At 39.2% G+C, this 20,153-nt stretch overlaps 1 protein-coding gene across 1 annotated transcript; it reads left to right on the top strand.

Annotated features, from left to right (window-relative positions):
- The first annotated feature begins 54 nt into the window (after positions 1-54).
- Positions 55-20,153, top strand: LOC124272084 (nuclear-interacting partner of ALK-like). The gene is made up of 9 exons (XM_046707228.1): positions 55-153; positions 752-890; positions 2,175-2,325; positions 3,016-3,099; positions 13,628-13,755; positions 14,961-15,067; positions 15,464-15,590; positions 15,814-16,242; positions 17,370-20,153. Exons 1-9 carry the CDS (start codon positions 59-61, stop codon positions 17,448-17,450), a joined length of 1,341 nt encoding a protein of 446 aa, XP_046563184.1. The 5' UTR covers positions 55-58; the 3' UTR covers positions 17,451-20,153.

Genomic DNA, 20,153 nt, shown 5'->3' with positions numbered 1-20,153 from the left:
TGAAAATACCTCATAGCTGCAAAGGAAGTCAATTAATTCGCTTCCTGTGAAAAACATCATGGCTGCCAATACATGTCCTGTAACTCCGGAGCGGGTTCGAAAAATTCTTTCATCGTTTTTGAGCGATGGAACGAAGAATGGAAACGACAAGGAGTACGTGATAAGTGAATTTATGTCATTCCTGTTAAGTGTAATTTAGCAGGTTGTCTTAAATTGTCTCACAATAGTAATCAAAATTCACATCAACGTCTGCCACATTCCTGCCTGTGCTTTGCAGGTTGAACAGAACAAGAAGGTAGCGAATCTTGAAGTGCTCTTTCTGATTCCAGTTTTGGCCGCAGGTGGTCTTGAAGCTAGACTATGCTAATGAATTAGCTAACCAGCTCCTAATATGTGCCACCTCGATTCTTGTTCAACTAATGTTCAACATCCCAATACTGGTCACCTGCCAAAGGATGAAAACCAATATTCCCCCCAATTCAATCCATTGCTTGACAAGATCAGAGAATAACCATATACAGCACTATATGTGGAAAATTGTGTTGTTGGACTTTTGATAACACATTATTTGCTCACATTCATGTGTTGTGATTTTATATTTCCTGACAAGTTAATTGGTTCCCTTTTGAATAAACTACCCTATTTCAATTATTGTTTTATGAACATTAGCATGATACATATGATGTTCTTTGATCAAACTCATAAAGGACATTTTTTTTCTTTTATTGTAGTTTTGCTTTTTGTCTTTTAGAACTGAGTCAGAAAGTACAACCACTGCAACTGATGCAAAATCTCAGGACAAGGAGAATACGACGACAGAGAAGAAGCAGGATAGTTGTCCTAACTTGCGAAGCAGGGATGCCTTCTTTACCAGAGTTGCCACATTTTCGGTATCTTTTGTACATGTAATAGAAAGTGATCTTTTTTGTAGAAGTTTCCTGATTTAAATTTTTTTCCATAGAACTTTATTTTTATCTGTTTTAAATTAATCTTAAATAAACACTAAAATATCAATTAGTTTCTATATGGAAAGAAACAATTTCAGTGGATGGCTGTTGCATCTCTGCCAATCAGGTCGATTCGTGCTGATTAATGTTGAATGAACATGATGAACATGCCGGTTGAGGCTGGTTGCAGTGTGTGAATATGTTATCAGCATTTCCTGTACTGTTGGGCACAATGTTTACAAGTGTCCCAAAACAGAACTGCATTCTATTTCTAATTAAAGAGATAGCTGAAACAAAAGCTTACTGACACAGTGGATGATTTGAGTGTCATGGCGACATGTCTGTCATGGTCTGATTAGTTTCAAGATGTTTTGCTTCTTGGAGTTTTGTACGTTGGTTTCTTTGAAATTTACAGGCTGTCACCATATAGGTGTCATAATTGCCGAGTGTGGTCTTACAGAGAAAGCAAATGCAAGCCCCCAATGCATGCACCTGTTTATTACTATCTTGATAAGAATGAATGGATATCCAATATATGGGGCTGTGATGTTGCCTAGTGGTTAAAGTGTTCGCTTGTCACGCTGAAAACCAGGGTTCGATTCCCCACATAGGTACAATGTGTGAAGCCCTTTCTGATATTGCTGGAATATTGCTAAAAACTGTGTAAAACCATACCCATTCACTTATCCAACTTATTAGTAAATATAGGTCTGGTCCTAAAATGTATTTCATGACAGACAGACACTATATTCCATGATTCAGGAGGGGCGGTGGGGTGGCCTAATGGTTAAAGCGTTGGCTCGTCACGCCGAAGACCCGGGTTCGAATCCCCACATGGGCACAATGTGTGAAGCCCATTTCTGGTGTCCCCCACCGTGATGTTGCTGGAATATTGCTAAAAGCGGCGTAAAACCAAACTCGGTCGGTCCATGATTCAGGCTCTTGGCCATCATGCAAACAATTGGAAGGGCATGATGCTGACTATTTGCTGGAAATTAAACTGACTTATGTTACAAGGATGATCTGTTTCTTATTTATCTTGTAATATGAATATACTCCAACATTTACCATTATGGATATTGTCATCAGTCTTGTAAAGGTTTCAGTTTTTGATGGGTTCATCATGTAATTTGGAAAGCTGTGTTTTTTCTCTTGAAACTACAAAACACACCACATGCACATGTAGAATAGCTTATCATACATGTTTTGACCTTAACCTATAATTAGCCTCTGACCTGGTTTGCTAAACCAGGAGAGTTGTCTCCCTTGGTATGTGCGCAGTATGGCTGGGAGAACACGGACGTGGACATGCTGCGATGTGTCAGCTGCAAGTCCTTCCTGTGTGGGAAACTACCTGCGAATACAGATCAGGTAGCATGTGAGTATTGTAGTTATAGGTGACAACAAACCATAAACATTTCAAGATATTTTAACATCAACCAAAATGAGCCGTATCTTGGCTTTCCTTCAGCTGATGATTTAATGCATTAATCTTTTCTAAATCAATATTAAGAACACAAAAGCGGTTTCTGACAACTTCACAGTTTATCAAGAACAAGCAAACCTTTTACACCTCTTGTAGAATGGTCATCTTCAAAGTTTGTAAACAAGCAAACAGACAAGGCCATGAATGAAACATTTAGCTGAACCTTTAAAAGGAAGAAATATAATCACATGGATGATAGTCTCCTAATCTTTATGAAATTATTTTTCTCATATTTGTCCCACATTTACCTCTACTCTTACCGCAGTTTAGTGTGTATGTAATCAGACTGGTTGAAACACCTGATCTTGACACCTTACATTTGACTGTTGAGTGAACATGGACCTTAGCTCCCCCTAGCTCCCCAGAACAAAATGGGTGACCCCCCCTTAAAATCATCATCACAACAACACCCCACATCCAATATGGTAAGAATTGCATCATCAGTAGACCTGATTTGAGTTTCTAATAGATACATGTAACTGCTGTATGTTAATTTCTCTCACTTTTGACACAAAGGTCTGAATTCCTTTTCATGTGAGTTGACCACCCCTAAACAATCATGTCCTGATGCCTGTATTTCAGACAAGGAAGCCTGTGAGAAGCTCAAGAAGTCCATCTGTGCCAGTCATGAGAAGATCTGTTCCTGGTCCACCAACCCTGCTCCAGGTAATCTGTTGTTACTGGTCATAGAGCTGAAGATTGCTCTTCTTGGTTCATTTTAATGGCATATTTCTAATTTTGTTCCTATATTTTTCTTATCCTGACTCATGCTTATTTGCTTGTCTTCTTCTTCTGGCGAACCTAGTGGAACACTTGTATCTCCCAATTGAAGTTCCCTTCAATAAAGAATCACTCATTAGTACTCACCACGAGTTACCTCCCTTCTGTAAGCGGGAAGCGAGAAGCCAATAAAGCCCATGTGCCTCACTCTCTCCTTCTTAGCCCAGTCTCTCCTTCTTAAGCCCAGTGAGCTGGACGTGAGAGCGCCTGTGTCTCCCAACACACTATATCCTTTAATTATATTTAGTTAGTTCCTCTTATACGTTAGTATAGAGGTAGTACTAGTATAATTATTCAATTTGCATTGATTATTAATTGTGTTTCTGCTGTTTTATTCACGGTTCGTCGTGTTTGTTCAGTAGGCTACATTAATGAAAAATTGCACAGAATGTAAACTACGTTATTCTGATACCGATCCACATTTAAAATGCCCTAGTTGCATTACTCCATGTTCCTTTGATTCTCGTTGTAAATTTTGTATCAATTTACCTATCTCTGCCTTTGACAAATATTTATGTTCCGTTTATAGACGGAAGGCAGATAAATCCCGTAAACAGAATTCAAACATGGCTAATAGATCGCAAATTAATGTTTCATGTCAACTGTTGACTGAGGACACGCCACCGGCTGGTGGCATGCCTGAGTTTCCCTCGGCGGATAAGCGTGGGGCGCTTGATCCGCTATGTCCAAGCGACCTGCATCTCAAGAGCTGCCGTCTTCTCAGTCCAAGTCGAGGAAACCATCCATATCATCATTACACTCGTACACCAAGATCTACACCTTCATCTAAAGGGAAGTCAACAAAATCTAATAATTTTGCCTCTGATATCTTACCAGTTACAGAATTAGCATTATATGATGATGATTTGCCAATTATCATTCAGAAGTTCGTCACAAGAAAGCGGCCCGTTTCTGCGACTGTCACCTCAAGCAGATGAACACACAACCCGGAGATGCCGACTCTATCTCCAGAAATTTTATCTGAGGGTCCCACCTCTGCAGAGAGACATCCCTCATCAGCATGAACCGCTTCAGGCGACTTGATCAACCACATAATGAGGGTGATGGAAGACTGCTACGGCTTACAGAGGCCTCAGAGCCACGGGCCTCAGAGCCCACCCCATATTAAGTCATACAGGGCCTCAGAGCCCGCCTTGGCCAGCGTAGGGCCTCTGAGCCCATAGGCGCCTCCGCGAAGGGCAACCCTGCCGGGTGAGCTCTTTGCATAAGGTATCCCAGGCGCCTCCGTGAAAGAGCCAGAGCCTCACCTTTTGCAAGAGGCTTTGTGAGGAGAAGGCTTTCGCCGAGCACGCACCTTGTCATGCACGCGAAGGGCGTCCGTGAAAGCAAGCTCATATGTCGGATCGGACACTGACTCCAGACATTGGCGTGGGGCCGAAGGCTAAGTGGTTCTACATCGCCTAGAAGACGATCGCGTAGCCCTCAACGTTCGAGAAGTCCAGAGCGTCTGCGAAGCCATCACCGTTCACGAAGCCCACAATCTCCGCGAAGGATGTCTTCTCCAAGGTCTACATACACTAGCCACTCGTCAGTCCGTTCTCCTCAGTCCTCACATAGATCTTCTTACAGATCGAGGACTCCGACATACGACCATACGTCAGAGGAGGACGATGGTATCATTTTCTCAGAGGCTGAGATAAGGTATTGGATGGTAAACGAATTACAACTGGCCTCTCCCTCTAAGAACGAGGATACAGCCCAAACTTACCTGATGTTAGATGATGATGTAGATCATATCACCGTGCCTCCTATGGATCCTATCGCAGCCGTTCCTGCTAAACTGGATACAGCCTACTCCAAATCTGCTAAAACTCAACTTACCCATTTACCATTCTTCAATGCCAAGAGTTTTTATGGACATAATATGGAGCCCTTTTTCAAGACTCAGGAGATTGATGAAAACTTTAAACTTATCAGTGATTCCAAGTCCAGAAGTTATAGGGTGAGCGATCGCAAGATGGCCCAGTTAGATACCATTTCCAGAAGGATGTTCTTTGGACTCAACAGATCTAGGACTGTTAACGAAACTCTCATCACCAAGTTCAAGAACTCCACGGATGAGGAAGACAGGATGATCTATTCAGCTCTACTTATGCAGAAAAAAGATCAACAATTCCTTACAGACCATCTTTCAGCACTTACTGAAACTACTACCATGACCGTCGGCAAGGATTACTAGCCTCCTGCTCTTGGAATAAACAATTCACAGAGCCCCTATACACAGCTCCATGGTCTTCACCCTTACTGTTTGGTGGCAACATTAACAAGGTCTCCAAGGAAGTATCAAAGATTCTAGAGAAGTACTCATGATTAAATCTATGGATACATTAGCGCCAGGTCTTTAAACAATCAGCACAGAGGTACTCGGGCAAGTCCAAGTTTTCAGGGCTACAGAGAGCACGGGATAAGAAATTAGCGGCCGTTAATAATCCCAAGGATTCCTTTCGTAAGCCCGTACAACAAGTTCAGAGGAGGATCAGCTAGAGGCAGATCATCCAGAGGTGCCGATGGATTTAAGCGATGAAAGTCAGGTTGGAGCGACTGGAGTCTTCCACCCCAGTCGTCCCAGTACAACCTTCTCAAGTGGGTGGGCGTCTACAACTACACTGGGAAAACTGGGGAATACTTCAAGATCCGTATGTATCCAACATCCTTCAGAATGCGGATATCGTCTACAACTCAAGGCCAAACCACCGTTAACAGTCAACCCACCAGGGTTCAAGCGTTCATCTGGCACAACTTCCGATGTTAAGAGAAACAGTTCAGTCTCTACTAAACAAACAGGCCTTAGAAGTTCTCGATCAGCAAAACATCATACCAGGTTTCTACTCCCCAGTTTTCCTAGTGCCGAAAAAGAATTCCAAAGAGAAGTATCGTCTCATTTACAACATGAGCACATTCAACAGAGAATTTCTATGCAAACCACCAGCGTTTCGCATGATACATTTACCTCAACTCCGTCATCTAATTCGTCCACTAGATTACATGGTAAGTATAGATCTGCAGGGCCGCATACCTACACATTCGATTCATCCCAGTTCAAGGAAATATCTGAGATTTATGCTAGACGGCATACACTACCAATGGAAAGTACTTCCCTTCGGAATCACTTCGGCCCCATGGATATTCACAAGAGTAACCAAGCCTATTGTCTCATACCTACATCGTCAAGGCCTGCGGAATGCATTTTACCTAGACGACGGTATACAGGTGGATCTAGATCCACAGCGTCTCAGACTACAGCTGAACTTTACAATCAAGCTACTAACGCAGTTAGGCTGGTTAGTAAATCTACTCAAGTCGGACCTAGAGCCCATGCAGGATCTGCAGTTTCTAGGTATACGATTCCTTACAGCGCAGAGAATCGTATGGTAGTCCCGGAGGACAGATGGATCAAGATACAACAACTGATCCCCCAAGCCCTACTCTCTCCGTTACCACTACGTCAGTGGCAGAGTCTACTGGGACTACTCACATCAGCTCAAGACTTGACACTCAGAGGCAGGCTTCAATTACGTCCATTACAAGTCCTCATCAATGCCCATCTCGAGGACCCTCTACCGTTCAGTCTACCAGATTACATCAAACCACATCTACTCTGGTGGACCAAGAGATTGAATGTTTGCACAGGTGTCTCCTTAGTAGAGCCGGAATCGAAAACACATCTCTCGTGGGCTAGCGTCACTAAAAGGTTGGGGAGCCCACCTTACCGGCAGGACAGCGTCAGGCCTATGGAGCATTCAAGAGAGCTTATGTCACATAAATCTGCTAGAGATGCAAGCAGTCATAAGCGCCATAGGTCACTGGAGCAACCTATTACAGAGCGGCTCAGTTAATGATTCACACAGACAACTCAACAGTGGCGTTTTATGTGAACAAACAAGGGTCAACAAGATCACTGAATCTTCTCACTCGATGTTTCAAACTGTTGATTTAGTTGACAGTCTAAACATACGCATCAAAGCCTGCCACATTCCAGGAGCAAAGAATGTGTTAGCAGGCGCTCTCTCTCTCGGCCGCACCAACCGTCGCCGACAGAATGGATGCTCCACACAGAGATATTCAATCAGATAATCATGGAAATAGGATCTCCTCTGATAGACCTATTTGCCACCCAATTCAACAATCAACTGACAACCTTCGTATCGCCAGTGCCAGATCCGTTAGCTTGGGCAACGGACGCACTAAGCATATCATGGGAGGGACTAAACGCGTATGCTTTCCCGCCTCCTGCGTTAATCCCACAAGTCTTGCTAAAAATCAGTCAAACGAAGAGCCTCGATCTGATTTTGGTCTCGCCTTACTGGCCAGCGAGAACGTGGTTTCCAGACCTCATACTAGGAATCGGAAAACCAGTACTTCAGCTCCCACTACGCTCCAATCTACTGATACATCCGCACACCAAACAAGTGCACAAAACACCAGAAGCATTCCGACTTCACGTGTGGATTGTATCAAGGCATGTTTGAATAAGAGAGGTTATTCCACCAGAGCGGCGAAGGCGGTCACGCTTGCACTACGTAACTCTACTCGTAACTTATACGATGACAAATGGCTCAGATTTGTCAATTATGCTGCTAAGAAAGGATTTTCAGCCAGATTTGCTACACATCCTCAAGTGGCAGATTTCTTATGTTTCCTACGTCAAACTAAGAATCTAAAAGGATCTACACTGTCCACTTATCTTGCAGCCATAAGTTCAGTCATAACAATGAGAACGGGCGTCAAATTGACCAAAAACACGGAGTTACTTTCGCCTTGTTACGTGCCTTTCGATTGGAAGACCAGAAACGGAAGTTTCAAGCGCCAGCCTGGGATCTAAATGTGGTACTTCAACACCTCACAAGTGAGGCTTACGAGCCATTGTTATCTGCGTCATATGAATCATTGACCCACAAAACCTTATTCCTGCTAGCGTTAGCCACTGCCGCCAGGATGTCTGAAATTCACGCTTTGGATTACGAGAGAACACGATTTGATGATATTCATAACATCGCTCATCTGGGACTTCGCTGGGATTTTATAGCGAAAAATCAACTACCAGGTCAACCAGACAAGTTGTTCCATGTCCCAGCTCTCTCATCCATACTTGGACCGCAGGATACGATGGACTTATCACTTTGCCCTGTACGTGCACTGAAAATATATCTCCAAAGATCCAAGCAAAGTAGAGGGAAATTCAAAAGATTGTTTATCCCTATATCTACCGCCTCACAGACAGAAGTGTCACGCACTACCATTTCTATTTGGATCAGAACTGTCATACTAAGAGCCTACAAGGCAGCTGGACTGGACCCTCCAAGTGCTACTAATCCTCACGAAATTAGAGCACTAGCTTCAACTTTGGCTTTACATGGAAATTGCTCATTGAATACCATCATGGAGGGATGTTTTTGGAGATCCGATATGGTGTTTGCCAACCACTATCTGAGAGATATCACCGCTAAGGATGTCTCAGGTATCCACCATTTCAGTCCCATGGTCCTCGCTCAACAGTTGACAGTTCCACGGAGAAGATAAGTCTATCTTGTTGATTTTATACTTATCTGATAACAGTACTAATAGCTATTTGGATCAGAACTGTCATACTAAGAGCCTACAAGGCAGCTGGACTGGACCCTCCAAGTGCTACTAATCCTCACGAAATTAGAGCACTAGCTTCAACTTTGGCTTTACATGGAAATTGCTCATTGAATACCATCATGGAGGAATGTTTTTGGAGATCCGATATGGTGTTTGCCAACCACTATCTGAGAGATATCACCGCTAAGGATGTCTCAGGTATCCACCATTTCGGTCCCATGGTCCTCGCTCAACAGTTGACAGTTCCACGGAGAAGATAAGTCTATCTTGTTGATTTTATACTTATCTGATAACAGTACTAATAGCTACATGCTATCTATATATATTTGCTTAAGTTAAAATATTATCTTAAGCTCAGTACTATGATTTATATCATAATATATATATACCTACAACTCTTACGAGTTTCTACTATTATATATATGTTCAGCTTAAGTTCTTCCTTAAGCTCAGTCATATGTTCATTTCATAACATGTATAAGTTAACAAACTATCAGTAGTTGGTTACTATTATACAGCTTAAGTTATCTTTATACCTTAAGCACAATTCTGTTATAGCTTATATATATACATATTGTAAGCTTACTACTTTGGTTCTTATAAAAGTATTCATTATAAACTATCAACAGTTTATACTATCACATTAATGGCCTTAGCTTAATTAATGTTCTATATACTTTTTATTATGTGCAGTAAATTGTAATAACCTTCTTTAAAGGCAGCTGTTATATTAACAGCAGGAATTCAGTTCAGTGCCTTCATGAAGTTCCCATACGGAAGAAAAGTAGTGCTAGATAATATAGAAAAGTATGATTTGACAGACATTTGGAGGGAGAGAAATTATGATGTAAAGAAATACACATGGTGGAAAAAAACACCCCTAAACAACAGTCCAGACTTGATTTCTTTTTAGTTTCTCAAGATTTAGCAAACATGACAACTGACTGTTCAATACTTCCAGGATATAAATCTGATCATTCAGCAATTACCATGTCTTTTTCTAATCAACTTAATAAGGAACGAGGTGGAGGATACTGGAAACTAAACACATCATTACTTTATAACCAAGAATATGTAAACACAGTCAAGGATATGCTTTTTGAAACAAAATTAGAATACTGTAACTGCACTGAGGATGAACTAGGTGATATTGAAGATTCTAAACTACAACTTAATATAAGCGACACTTTGTTCTTAGAAACATTTTTAATGAAAGTGAGGGGGAAAACAATATCATTCTCTTCCTACTTAAAAAAAAGCAAAACTGAAAAAAGCAAAAATTTAGAAGGAAAAATTTTGGCAATGGAAGAAGAAATCAGAGAAAATTTCCAAACCATATGTGAAACTAAACTTTCTGAACTATCCAAATGTAAATTAGAGTTTGAAAAATTAAAAGAAGATGAAATAAGAGGTATACAGATAAGAAATAGAATTCAGTGGTACGAGGAAGGAGAAAAACCAACCAACTATTTCTGTCATCTCGAAAATAGAAATTATACCAGTAAACTTATGAATAGTGTTCTCAATGACAAATGGGAAGTAATATCAGATGGTAAGGCTATATTAAATGAACAAAGGCAATTTTATGAAAATCTATACTCATCAGGTGGTAAAATAACAGATAAATATATTAATATATTTGATGATATTATTACACCCAAACTGCACACTGTACAGGCTGAAAATCTTGAGGGTGATATTACTATAGATGAAGTAACACGAGCCGTTAAATCAATGAAAAATAACAAAAGCCCAGGAGTAGATGGTTTCCCAATAGAATTTTTAAATTTTTCTGGAAAGATCTTCATATTTGGGTTTGTAGATATATATCAGAAGCATTCAGGCAAAATATGTTAAGTCCAACAATAAACAGAGGCGTCATCACATGTATCCCAAAAGCTAACAAAAATAGACAGTTGTTAAAAAACTGGCGCCCAATTTCCCTACTGAATTCTTTGTATAAAATACTCAGCACATGTATAGCCAATAGAATTAAAACAACATTGAATACTCTTATTCATGAAACTCAGACAGGTTTTATACCTGGAAGGTGTATTAGCGAGAACATTAGATTATTATACGACATTATGTTTGAAGCAAAAGTACAAGATAAAAAGGGACTCTTGTTGCTTATTGACTTTGAAAAAGCTTTTGACACTGTCTCTAAAGAATTTATAATTTTAACAATTGGAAAGTTTGGCTTTGGACCCAATATGGAAAAATGGATCAAAATATTAATCAATAATGCTACATCATGTGTTATACAGAATGGTCATTTATCTCAATTTTTTGACAATGAAAGGGGCTGTAGACAAGGGGACCCAGTCTCTCCCTATATATTCATCTTAGTGGCTGAAATATTAGGAATAATGATCCGTAATAACGCTTGCAATAAAAGGAATTACATTGAATAACACTGAACATAAAATTGGACAGTACGCAGATGATACTGAATTATTTCTCGATGGTAAGAAGAAAGTTTAAGGGCAGCAACTGACACTCTCAATAATTTCTACAAAATGTCTGGTTTAAGAATAAATATAGATAAAACGAAAGCAGTGTGGATAGGCTCAATGGCAGGTAGTAGCATGATTTTATGCCAGGACCTTAAGCTTGATTGGCATAATGAGGACTTTGATATTCTAGGAATAAGACTTAATCCTAATTTAAATAACCTTTGGGTAATTAATACAAGAAAAAGACTAGAAATTATTAATAGAACTCTAGGGAATTGGAGGAAAAGAAAGTTGACATTAATAGGAAAATAACTGTTATTAAAACTTTAGCACTTTCATCATTGGTGCATATATTCACCTCACTCCCAAATCCTCCAAAGGAATTCATTGACAAATTAAACAATATATTTTATAAATTCATCTGGAATGATAAGCGGGATAAGATAAAGTTTAACGACACTTATTAGAAAATATGAAGAGGGGGGACTCAGAATGGTTAATGTACAGGTATTCATAAACTCTTTAAAACTGTCAGTTTTACATAAATATCTTCAAAATAATAGCAATTCTATCCCTAGTATCTTTCCATTTAAAGATATATTTCTGCTTGGAGCCAATATTGAAAACTATGTCAGTATTATAAATCCCTATTGGAAAGATGTATTGGCTGCATGGGGAATATTCTATAAAACACATCAAACTGATTTTACAGATATTGATCAAATCTTATCTCAACCCCTTTGGTTCAATCACCAATTCCAAAATAGTAATTTCATTATAAACCATTGGCATCTCAAAGGTATTCACTCTATAAGAGACTTGTGTAATGATCAAGGTATTTTGCCATTTAGTGAACTTAAGAAAACTTACAAAATTAAAGGCACAATTCTTGACTATTACCAGGTTCTTTCAAATATACCCCAAAAATGGAAAGAAACTATAAGAAAGAATTTATTGATTGTTCATAATCATTATCTTAACACATCACTGATAGATTTACTTTCAGCACCAAAGAGATCCAGATATTTCTATGACAAACTTATAACTACTGAAAACCTACCATCAACATGTGAAAAATGGCAAAATATCTTTGATATTGCAATTCCATGGCAAGATATTTTTAGAAAATATAGAAGATGTACAAAAGATACCAAATTGATTGACTTCCAGTTTAAATTTATCCACAATATTGTCTACACAAAGAAAGAATTATTGAGAATGAAATTAGTAGATGATGAACTTTGCTCATTTTGTAATTTAATGTCAGAAAATTTGATACATGTTTATTGGGAATGTGAATATGTGAAAACGTTCTGGCTGAAAGTGAAAGAATATATTGAAGATAAATCATCAGAAACTTTTACCCTTACAAAATATACAGTCTTAATTGGCGGATATAATAACGACCTTATGAATCACATACTTCTTGCCAGTAAAAATATATCCATATATCAAGTATTAAAAAAATAAATTATCACTGGATACATTTGTAAAAATATTGAGTGATATCTTCAAGACAGAAAAGTTTATTGCCAGTAAGAATCAAAACATATTACAATTTGACAGAAAATGGTCATCTCTACTGCACACATTCCCAGCCTAATGAAGATCCCAATATGTGTAATGCCAACCCATATGAATTTCTCTCCTACGGTGTACAAGTGTTGTTGCATCATGTGCTTTGTATACATGTATCTACTGATTTTGAATGAATAAAAAAAAAAAAAAAAAAAAAAAATCCCATACGGTTATTACAATCATATCACTTCAAATCACTAATTAGTAAAATCCAAAGTATATATAATCCCACCTCCTAATCCGTAGGATTCTACAAGCAAATAAGCATGAGTCAGGATAAGAAAAATATGAAATTTTTAGAGTAAAATTAATATTTTATACTTATCCTGACTCATGAGGTAAGCCCTCCCGTCCTCCCCACTTAACACTTTGGATATCTCGGGAAAAAGAAAGTGTTGGGCTCAAAGCAAAAAAGGAGAGAGTGAGGCACATGGGCTTGGGTGGCGCCCTCGTTCCCGCGCTTACAGAAGGGAGGTAACTCGTGGTGAGTACTAATGAGTGATTCTTTATTGAAGGGAACTTCAATTGGGAGATACAAGTGTTCCACTAGGTTCGCCAGAAGAAGAAGACAAGCAAATAAGCATGAGCCAGGATAAGTATAAAAATATTAATTTTACTCTAAAAATTTCATGTTGCTATGGTAATGCTGATGTTGTGTTTCCATGTTTCAGACTGGTAAATGCATGTTGCTATGGTAACTGTGATGTATATCCATGTTTCAGACTAGTAAATGCATGTTACTATGGTAACTGTGATGTTGTATGTCCATATTTCAGACTGGTACATGCATGTCCCCCACTATGATCTGGAGGAGGTGAGGCGTGACTTCCAGACCCGGTACAGGAGGCTGAAGGAGGCCAGGGACACTTTACCGGACATCAATTATGACAGTCTGGCCAAGTTTGTAAGTTGTTACACTGAGCTCTGGAGAAGCTGTGCATATTAAAGTACTGTCGGAAATAGAAAAAAACTTTTCTAAGACCATGGCTTTATGCAAATTAGTGTGCGATGATATTGTATTACAAAGGACACTTTTTAAATTCCCATTTTGAAATTAAACTTAGCTTCATTATAAATGATAGCTGACGTACAAAATAATAACTTTAAGACTGAAACTATGAAGGATGTAGCTACCATGGAGTCTCACTATCACCATAAAAAGAAACAGGTTAGAGGGCTCGTCACAAAAGCAAAACCACAATGGGTGGTTGGGGTCGGGCTGGGGGATAGAGATAGGATAATCCTTTAGGGGAATTAAACTGTGGAAGAAAACGGCATGTCATAACAATTTACAAATAATATCCAGTCCTGTCTATCTTCGGGTGGTCATGCCACTTATATATTTTGAGACATTTAATACGATTGCTGATTTAAGCTTTTCTATGGGTATGGGTATCATCCTCTTTACATATCTCAACATAAACTTTATAAAAAAAAAAAGACATGTAAGATGTTAATCAATAGATGAGACATGTTCAATACACATGAAAAAGCATAAAATATCTTTGAGATGACCCCTTGTGCCTGCATGCAGCACATGCACTTCATGCCAGGTAAGTCGACGGTCCGTTGTCATACCTGGCTGAGCGACCTAATTGCCATCTATAGTCTGATCTATTGTTTTCAGCAGCTATTCGTATTTTTGTTAAGTTTTGCCCCATTTTACGAGTAAACGTGCTTTTCTGGATATCCTATTACACATTCCACTGAACGCCCAGTTAGGCCGATGTGGTTTATTTCGACATATGCTATTTGCAATGGTGTAAATTTTAGGGATACAGAGTAACAGCCTAAAAACAGTTTTTTTATCTATTTCCGACAGTACTTTAGTGAACAACTCATACTGACCTTTGGAACTGATAATTAAATCTAGGGTACATGTTTTGATTTAATTATTTTAGTATCTTTTGCTTGAACATGCAGTGGATGTTGTTTGCATCCATTCTTTATTCATTCCTTATCAGGACAGAATAATTTATGTTCATTAAAACCCCAATCCAGAATCCTGTGTCACTGAACAACTGAGGACACAGGATAGTTGTAAGTCATCTTTATAACCAGCAACATCTTGTGTACAAAAGGTCTATAATAATTTGCTCATTTTTGCAGGGCTTTGACACATACCACTGTGGGCGACTGACCTTCTCTCTGGACAAGTCCAGTACAGAGGGGATGAAAGTGGCAGCAGCGCTTGCAGTTACTGGCTGGGCCATCAGGTGAGAGACTTGACACAGACTCTTGTTCCATCAGCATCAAGTATTCTAAAGGCTAAAGTCACTGCAAGTTGATTATTTGTTCTGTGGGTTAGAACTGGTCCCTGGCAATCTATGCTTGTTAGAAGGAGAGGCGCCATAACAGGTGGCATAACTTGATGGTGTCTTGTTAGTCACTGGATTGTCTGGTCCAGATTTGATTATCAATGCTAAACCAACGCAAGAAGTTGTGCATATCACACTCAGTAAACAGCCAAGACTTTCTGAAATATCAGTTCACCTGCAGGAACCTTGATTCTGAAACATGAAGTAGGCCCACATATGGGAAATCTAATTTTGAAATTTTTTAAGAACAGTCTTTAATTTGCTGAAAGGTTTCCTCATTAAATCTCTTTTCAGCAACAATGACACCCTAGTGTGCGAGTATTGTCAGAGGAAAGCTGGGTTGTGGAATTTCAAGGTGAAGATCAGCAATGGCTCCGACCAAAATGGTGATTCTGATCCTCCTCTGAAGAAACAGAAATTGGTTAGTAAATCTAGCAATCATATTGTGCAAGTATCTTTCCACTGATCGTGGTTCTTGTTTTGATTAGAAACTGATCACTCACCACACTACCTTTTCCGCCATGATATTGCTGGAATATTGCTAACAGCTGTGTAAAAACTCACTCACTCACTCACTCACTCCTTGATGTATAGTGGCATTATACTCACTGTTAACATGTACAATATATCTTCTTGGTCTACAGGAAAACAAGGACAGTTTTGATCCATCTGATGAGCATCGCACATTCTGCCCATGGATCAAATTACAAGAACAGGAAGACAATTCCCAGTCTGCAACTGGCAACAACACTTCACAAACTAGCCCAAGTCTGTTTCGAAACAATTCTCAGTCGTCAGCAAGTAACAAAAATTCACAGCCCAGCCCAAGTCTGTTTCGAAACAACTCACAGCCCAACACCAAGCATAGTCCGGTGCCAAAATCACCGAATACACAGAGTCCAGGGCTGAACTCCTCACAGTGTTCCGACACAAGTAATGATAGCTTTGGATCCCCAGGCCCTGCGGAGAGGAAGGAGGGTACAAAGCTCCCAGGATGGGTTCAGAATCTCAACATCATTGCTCCTAGTCTTCTCTCGAGTGATAGAGAAAGTTTGTCCAAGACAATCAGGAAGGTGAGATTCCCTTGTTGGTTCTTTGAAACCCCCCAGGGGATTCTGTGGTAGAATTGGTCTGCCTGGTCATGCGAGGCAAATTAGTGGATTGGATGGTCATTCTGGGTGAATGGTTGATTGGGTGTCATCTTACTCATTGGTATGCTCATAATATCATCACTTGATTCAAGATCCCGGGCGGGCGCTGGGGTATCCTAGTGGTTAAAGCGTTGGCTCGTCACGCTGAAGACCCGGGTTCGATTTCCCACATGGGTACAATGTGTGAAGCCCATTTCTGGTGTCCCCTGCCGTGATGTTGCTGGAATATTGCTAAAAGTGGCGTAAAACCAAACTCAGTCAGTCAGTTATCCCGGACTTGAGTATTTTCAAGTCACTGTCATATTGTTCTTTGTGGTGTTAAAAAACAAATAAACAAAATAACAAAACTGATAAAAATTCCCCTTCCGAGCTTCCCATATGTGTCAGCTTGTATACAAACTGGTACTGATTGTCATCCTGAAATTAACAAATGCAACTTATTATTTAGCCTATTCAATTATTCCGTGTATTATACAGTAAACTATGTATATAATGAACACGCTTATAACGAACTGATGGATTTAGCAAACTTCTTGTTTGGTCATGACCACTGTCTGTATATTTATTCGAAATGTGTATATATCCTGTGTATATATCCTGTGTATATATCCTGTTAAAAGATCCAGGTTAACATTGGTCCTCAGCAACTCATGCTTGTTGTAAGAGGCAACTGACAGGATCGAGTGACACATGTCATCGTCTCAATCGCGTAGATCAGTTTTCATGCTGTTGATCACTGGATTGTCTGGTCCAGACATTTACAGATTGCTGCCATATGCTGGAATACTGCTGAGAGCAGAGTTTAACAACAAACAAATGAAATGTGTGTAATGAACTGTGGTTACAATGAACTAAAAGGAGCAATCCCTTTGAGTTTGTTGTCAATGTAATTACTGTAATTACATGAAATTTTGTTGTAAAGTGAGTTTGAAAACAAAAAGCTTGTGCACAAAGTATGTCTTATACATAACTAAAAACTTAAGTGTACAGTTTTAGAATTTTGTGGCACAATTTGTTCGTACATGTGACAGACTTCTTGATTGTTTCAGAGTCCTATGGTAGTCGGGCTCCGCTCAATTCGCAGGCTGTTCAAAGACTGGGCTTCACCAGAGACCAAACAGACATCTTGATCTTTGAACGTCCATCACTTGTAAACTGTTATCTGATTATATGCAAGATCATCCTCCAGTGTGCTGTATCTCTGTTCTCCATACATACCCTGGACTCATCCATCACCAGAGCTTCATGAAGGAAGCAATGTCACCATCCTCATCTGTCTCTTTTGATTTCTCTCTCCCATGGGCTTGACTTCAACAACCAGTCCAGTGCTTCTTCTAAATATATCTGTGGTTTGATCTGCATGCAAAATTGTCTTGCAATGTATTGAAGTTGGAAATATTGTTATAAATGAACTATTAGCTGAATTATTCAGAGTGCTACTAGTTAAGCAGTGAAGAAATGCTGGATTAGGTGATTATTTTCAGTGATGAAGCTCTGGTAGTGAATAGGTCCAGGAGTTACCCTGGCTATAGGATACACTGGGTTATCCAGGATGATACAAGACATGTATGACATCCTAGCATACTCAGTGACATTTTCTGAAACAGAATGTTTGAGTCCAAGAAGTATTCTGTATTCATTAGACGTATCGTTCATATCACATATCCGCCTTGTAATAACATCACATCAACACCTGGAATGTTACACCTCTGCGGCATGAGCACATCCTGTTTTGACGGAGAGCCGTCTCAGTCATTCAGAATCACTACAGATTGCAGTGTTTGTTTATTTGTCAAAGACCATAAACCGGTATGGTCACTGGTTTGTTGTTTAACAGCGGACACAGTAATATTCCAGCTATATGAACACAGTCCGTAAATAATCAAGTCTGGACCAGACAATCCAGTGGTTGACATCGTAAGTGTCAGTGAACGTTACCGGGTCAAGTTGACACGCCTCCCATATATCCATGCTCTGGATTGTGCTGGTATATGTAAGCAAGCAGCCTTTTATCAGTAACTGATTGCAAGCTGCAACTGTGTCAGCTATTCTACAGTATAGTGTTGGCACAGACTGGATTGTCTGGTCCAGACTTGATTATGTAAAGGCCACCATCATATAGGAATGTGGGCAAGTGCAGTGTATAAACTAACAAAAAACAAAATCAAATCAGGGACCCTGCACCTCTTATATTGATTGTTTAGCCATCCAATGAAAAACTCAAGAAAGGTAAACTTTGGTGCATATGACAGTTTTGTTTTGTCTAGCCTGTGTGTAATGGTTTTCTCAGAGGAACTGTGGTTTGGATTAAGATTTGAGATAAACATGTTTTCCCCGATGTGAGAGCCAGCTGTATGGCATCTGATATTGTAAATATATTATCATTGATTTGTATTTCAAAAATGTGTTCAAATTTTTTTTGCTTCAACTATTTGTGCCAATGAGTCAAGATTCTGTTGTTGTTTTTCATTTGTTGTGTACATACTTTAGATCATTTAGATATAAGATGCTCATTATAATAATGATATGCGTGTACGATCTACGACATAATGTCCGACAACAGTGCAATAGCTGTTTACACTCAGACTCCAGTATGTTTGTGCATGAGGTGATGCACTGTTTATTTCACCAGTCACTGCTCCTACTTCTATGTAATGGGATAAAGAAAATCGTTATGAATGTTTAAAGCAATTTTTTCACCAAGTTAACATTATATATTGATCATTCTTCAGCTTTGTGTATTTTCTTCATCACATTTGATGTGAATCTGGCACAATGCGGAGTCTTGGAGACCCTTCATTAAGATTGTTGAAATACAATGTATCAGCAAAGCTGATGTGGCATCTCAGAGCAGTAACTTAGCCAAACTTCATCAGTCAAATGTGAAAACATCTGTACAGTTGTACACAGTTTCCAGCCTCCATTCAAAATATTAGATCCAGGTGTATTCTTGTATGAAACACTGAACATCTGAAATGACATCGTCTCATTGTACATTGCCCAGTTGTTACCTGGCAGTATAAATCAACTATAAGACAAGATAGTATTTGACATTATGAAACTTATTTCATTGACTTTCCTCTGCACTTCAGCTATTGTTAGCCAATGTTGGAGAATTTAAAGTCTTCAATGCCAACAACTTGTCGAATCTATAAGTGGGCAACATACTTATGGAGTGATCAAGAGGCAAGATAAATCTCAATGGGTATTTATAGTTTTCTTTAGGTGTTTAATATACTACAATTCCTTTTGGCCCTGTGTACTGGGTATTTATATACCAATGACTAGACATGGATCGTGTAATCAGAAGTCTGCTTGAAATGTTGTGTCAGATGATTTCCAATTCCTATCTGTGCATATGCTGTCATTCAGCGGTCTTGTGTGGTGTCCACTTACAACCGTCATACTTGCCAGAAGCAGTGCTGTTGTGCATAATTCACTGACGTTGATTTCATATAGACGTGATGCCGGTCTTTTATCAATAAATAAAGTTATGTGAAGAAATACAGGTGACCATCTGAAACAATCTACATTGTCAGGTTATGGTGTTAATTCAGATTTCTTGCATATTTGCATACATGGGTAACAGTGAATATGTTTGCAGAAAGGCAGCTCATCAAGCTCGGTATCTTGTTGAGGATAGTTTTATCTCTGGTTATTTTTGTAGTTTACAACAAGCTTGTTGGAAACCATCTCAGTCGAACATTGATTGGTGCAATTTACGTCTTTTGAATATTTTTCATGTTTACAACTATTTGTGTATTGTCAGGACACTATTGACATTAAGCTGTAAATGAACATTAAATGTTTAATTAAACTGTATGAGTCATGTC

This window comes from Haliotis rubra, unplaced genomic scaffold (genome assembly GCF_003918875.1).
Source record: "Haliotis rubra isolate DU_JTF1 unplaced genomic scaffold, ASM391887v1 Scf166, whole genome shotgun sequence".
Classification (NCBI taxonomy): domain Eukaryota; kingdom Metazoa; phylum Mollusca; class Gastropoda; order Lepetellida; family Haliotidae; genus Haliotis; species Haliotis rubra.
Note: the sequence above shows the minus strand (reverse complement) of the source record. Positions and strands in the feature narration are given on the sequence as shown.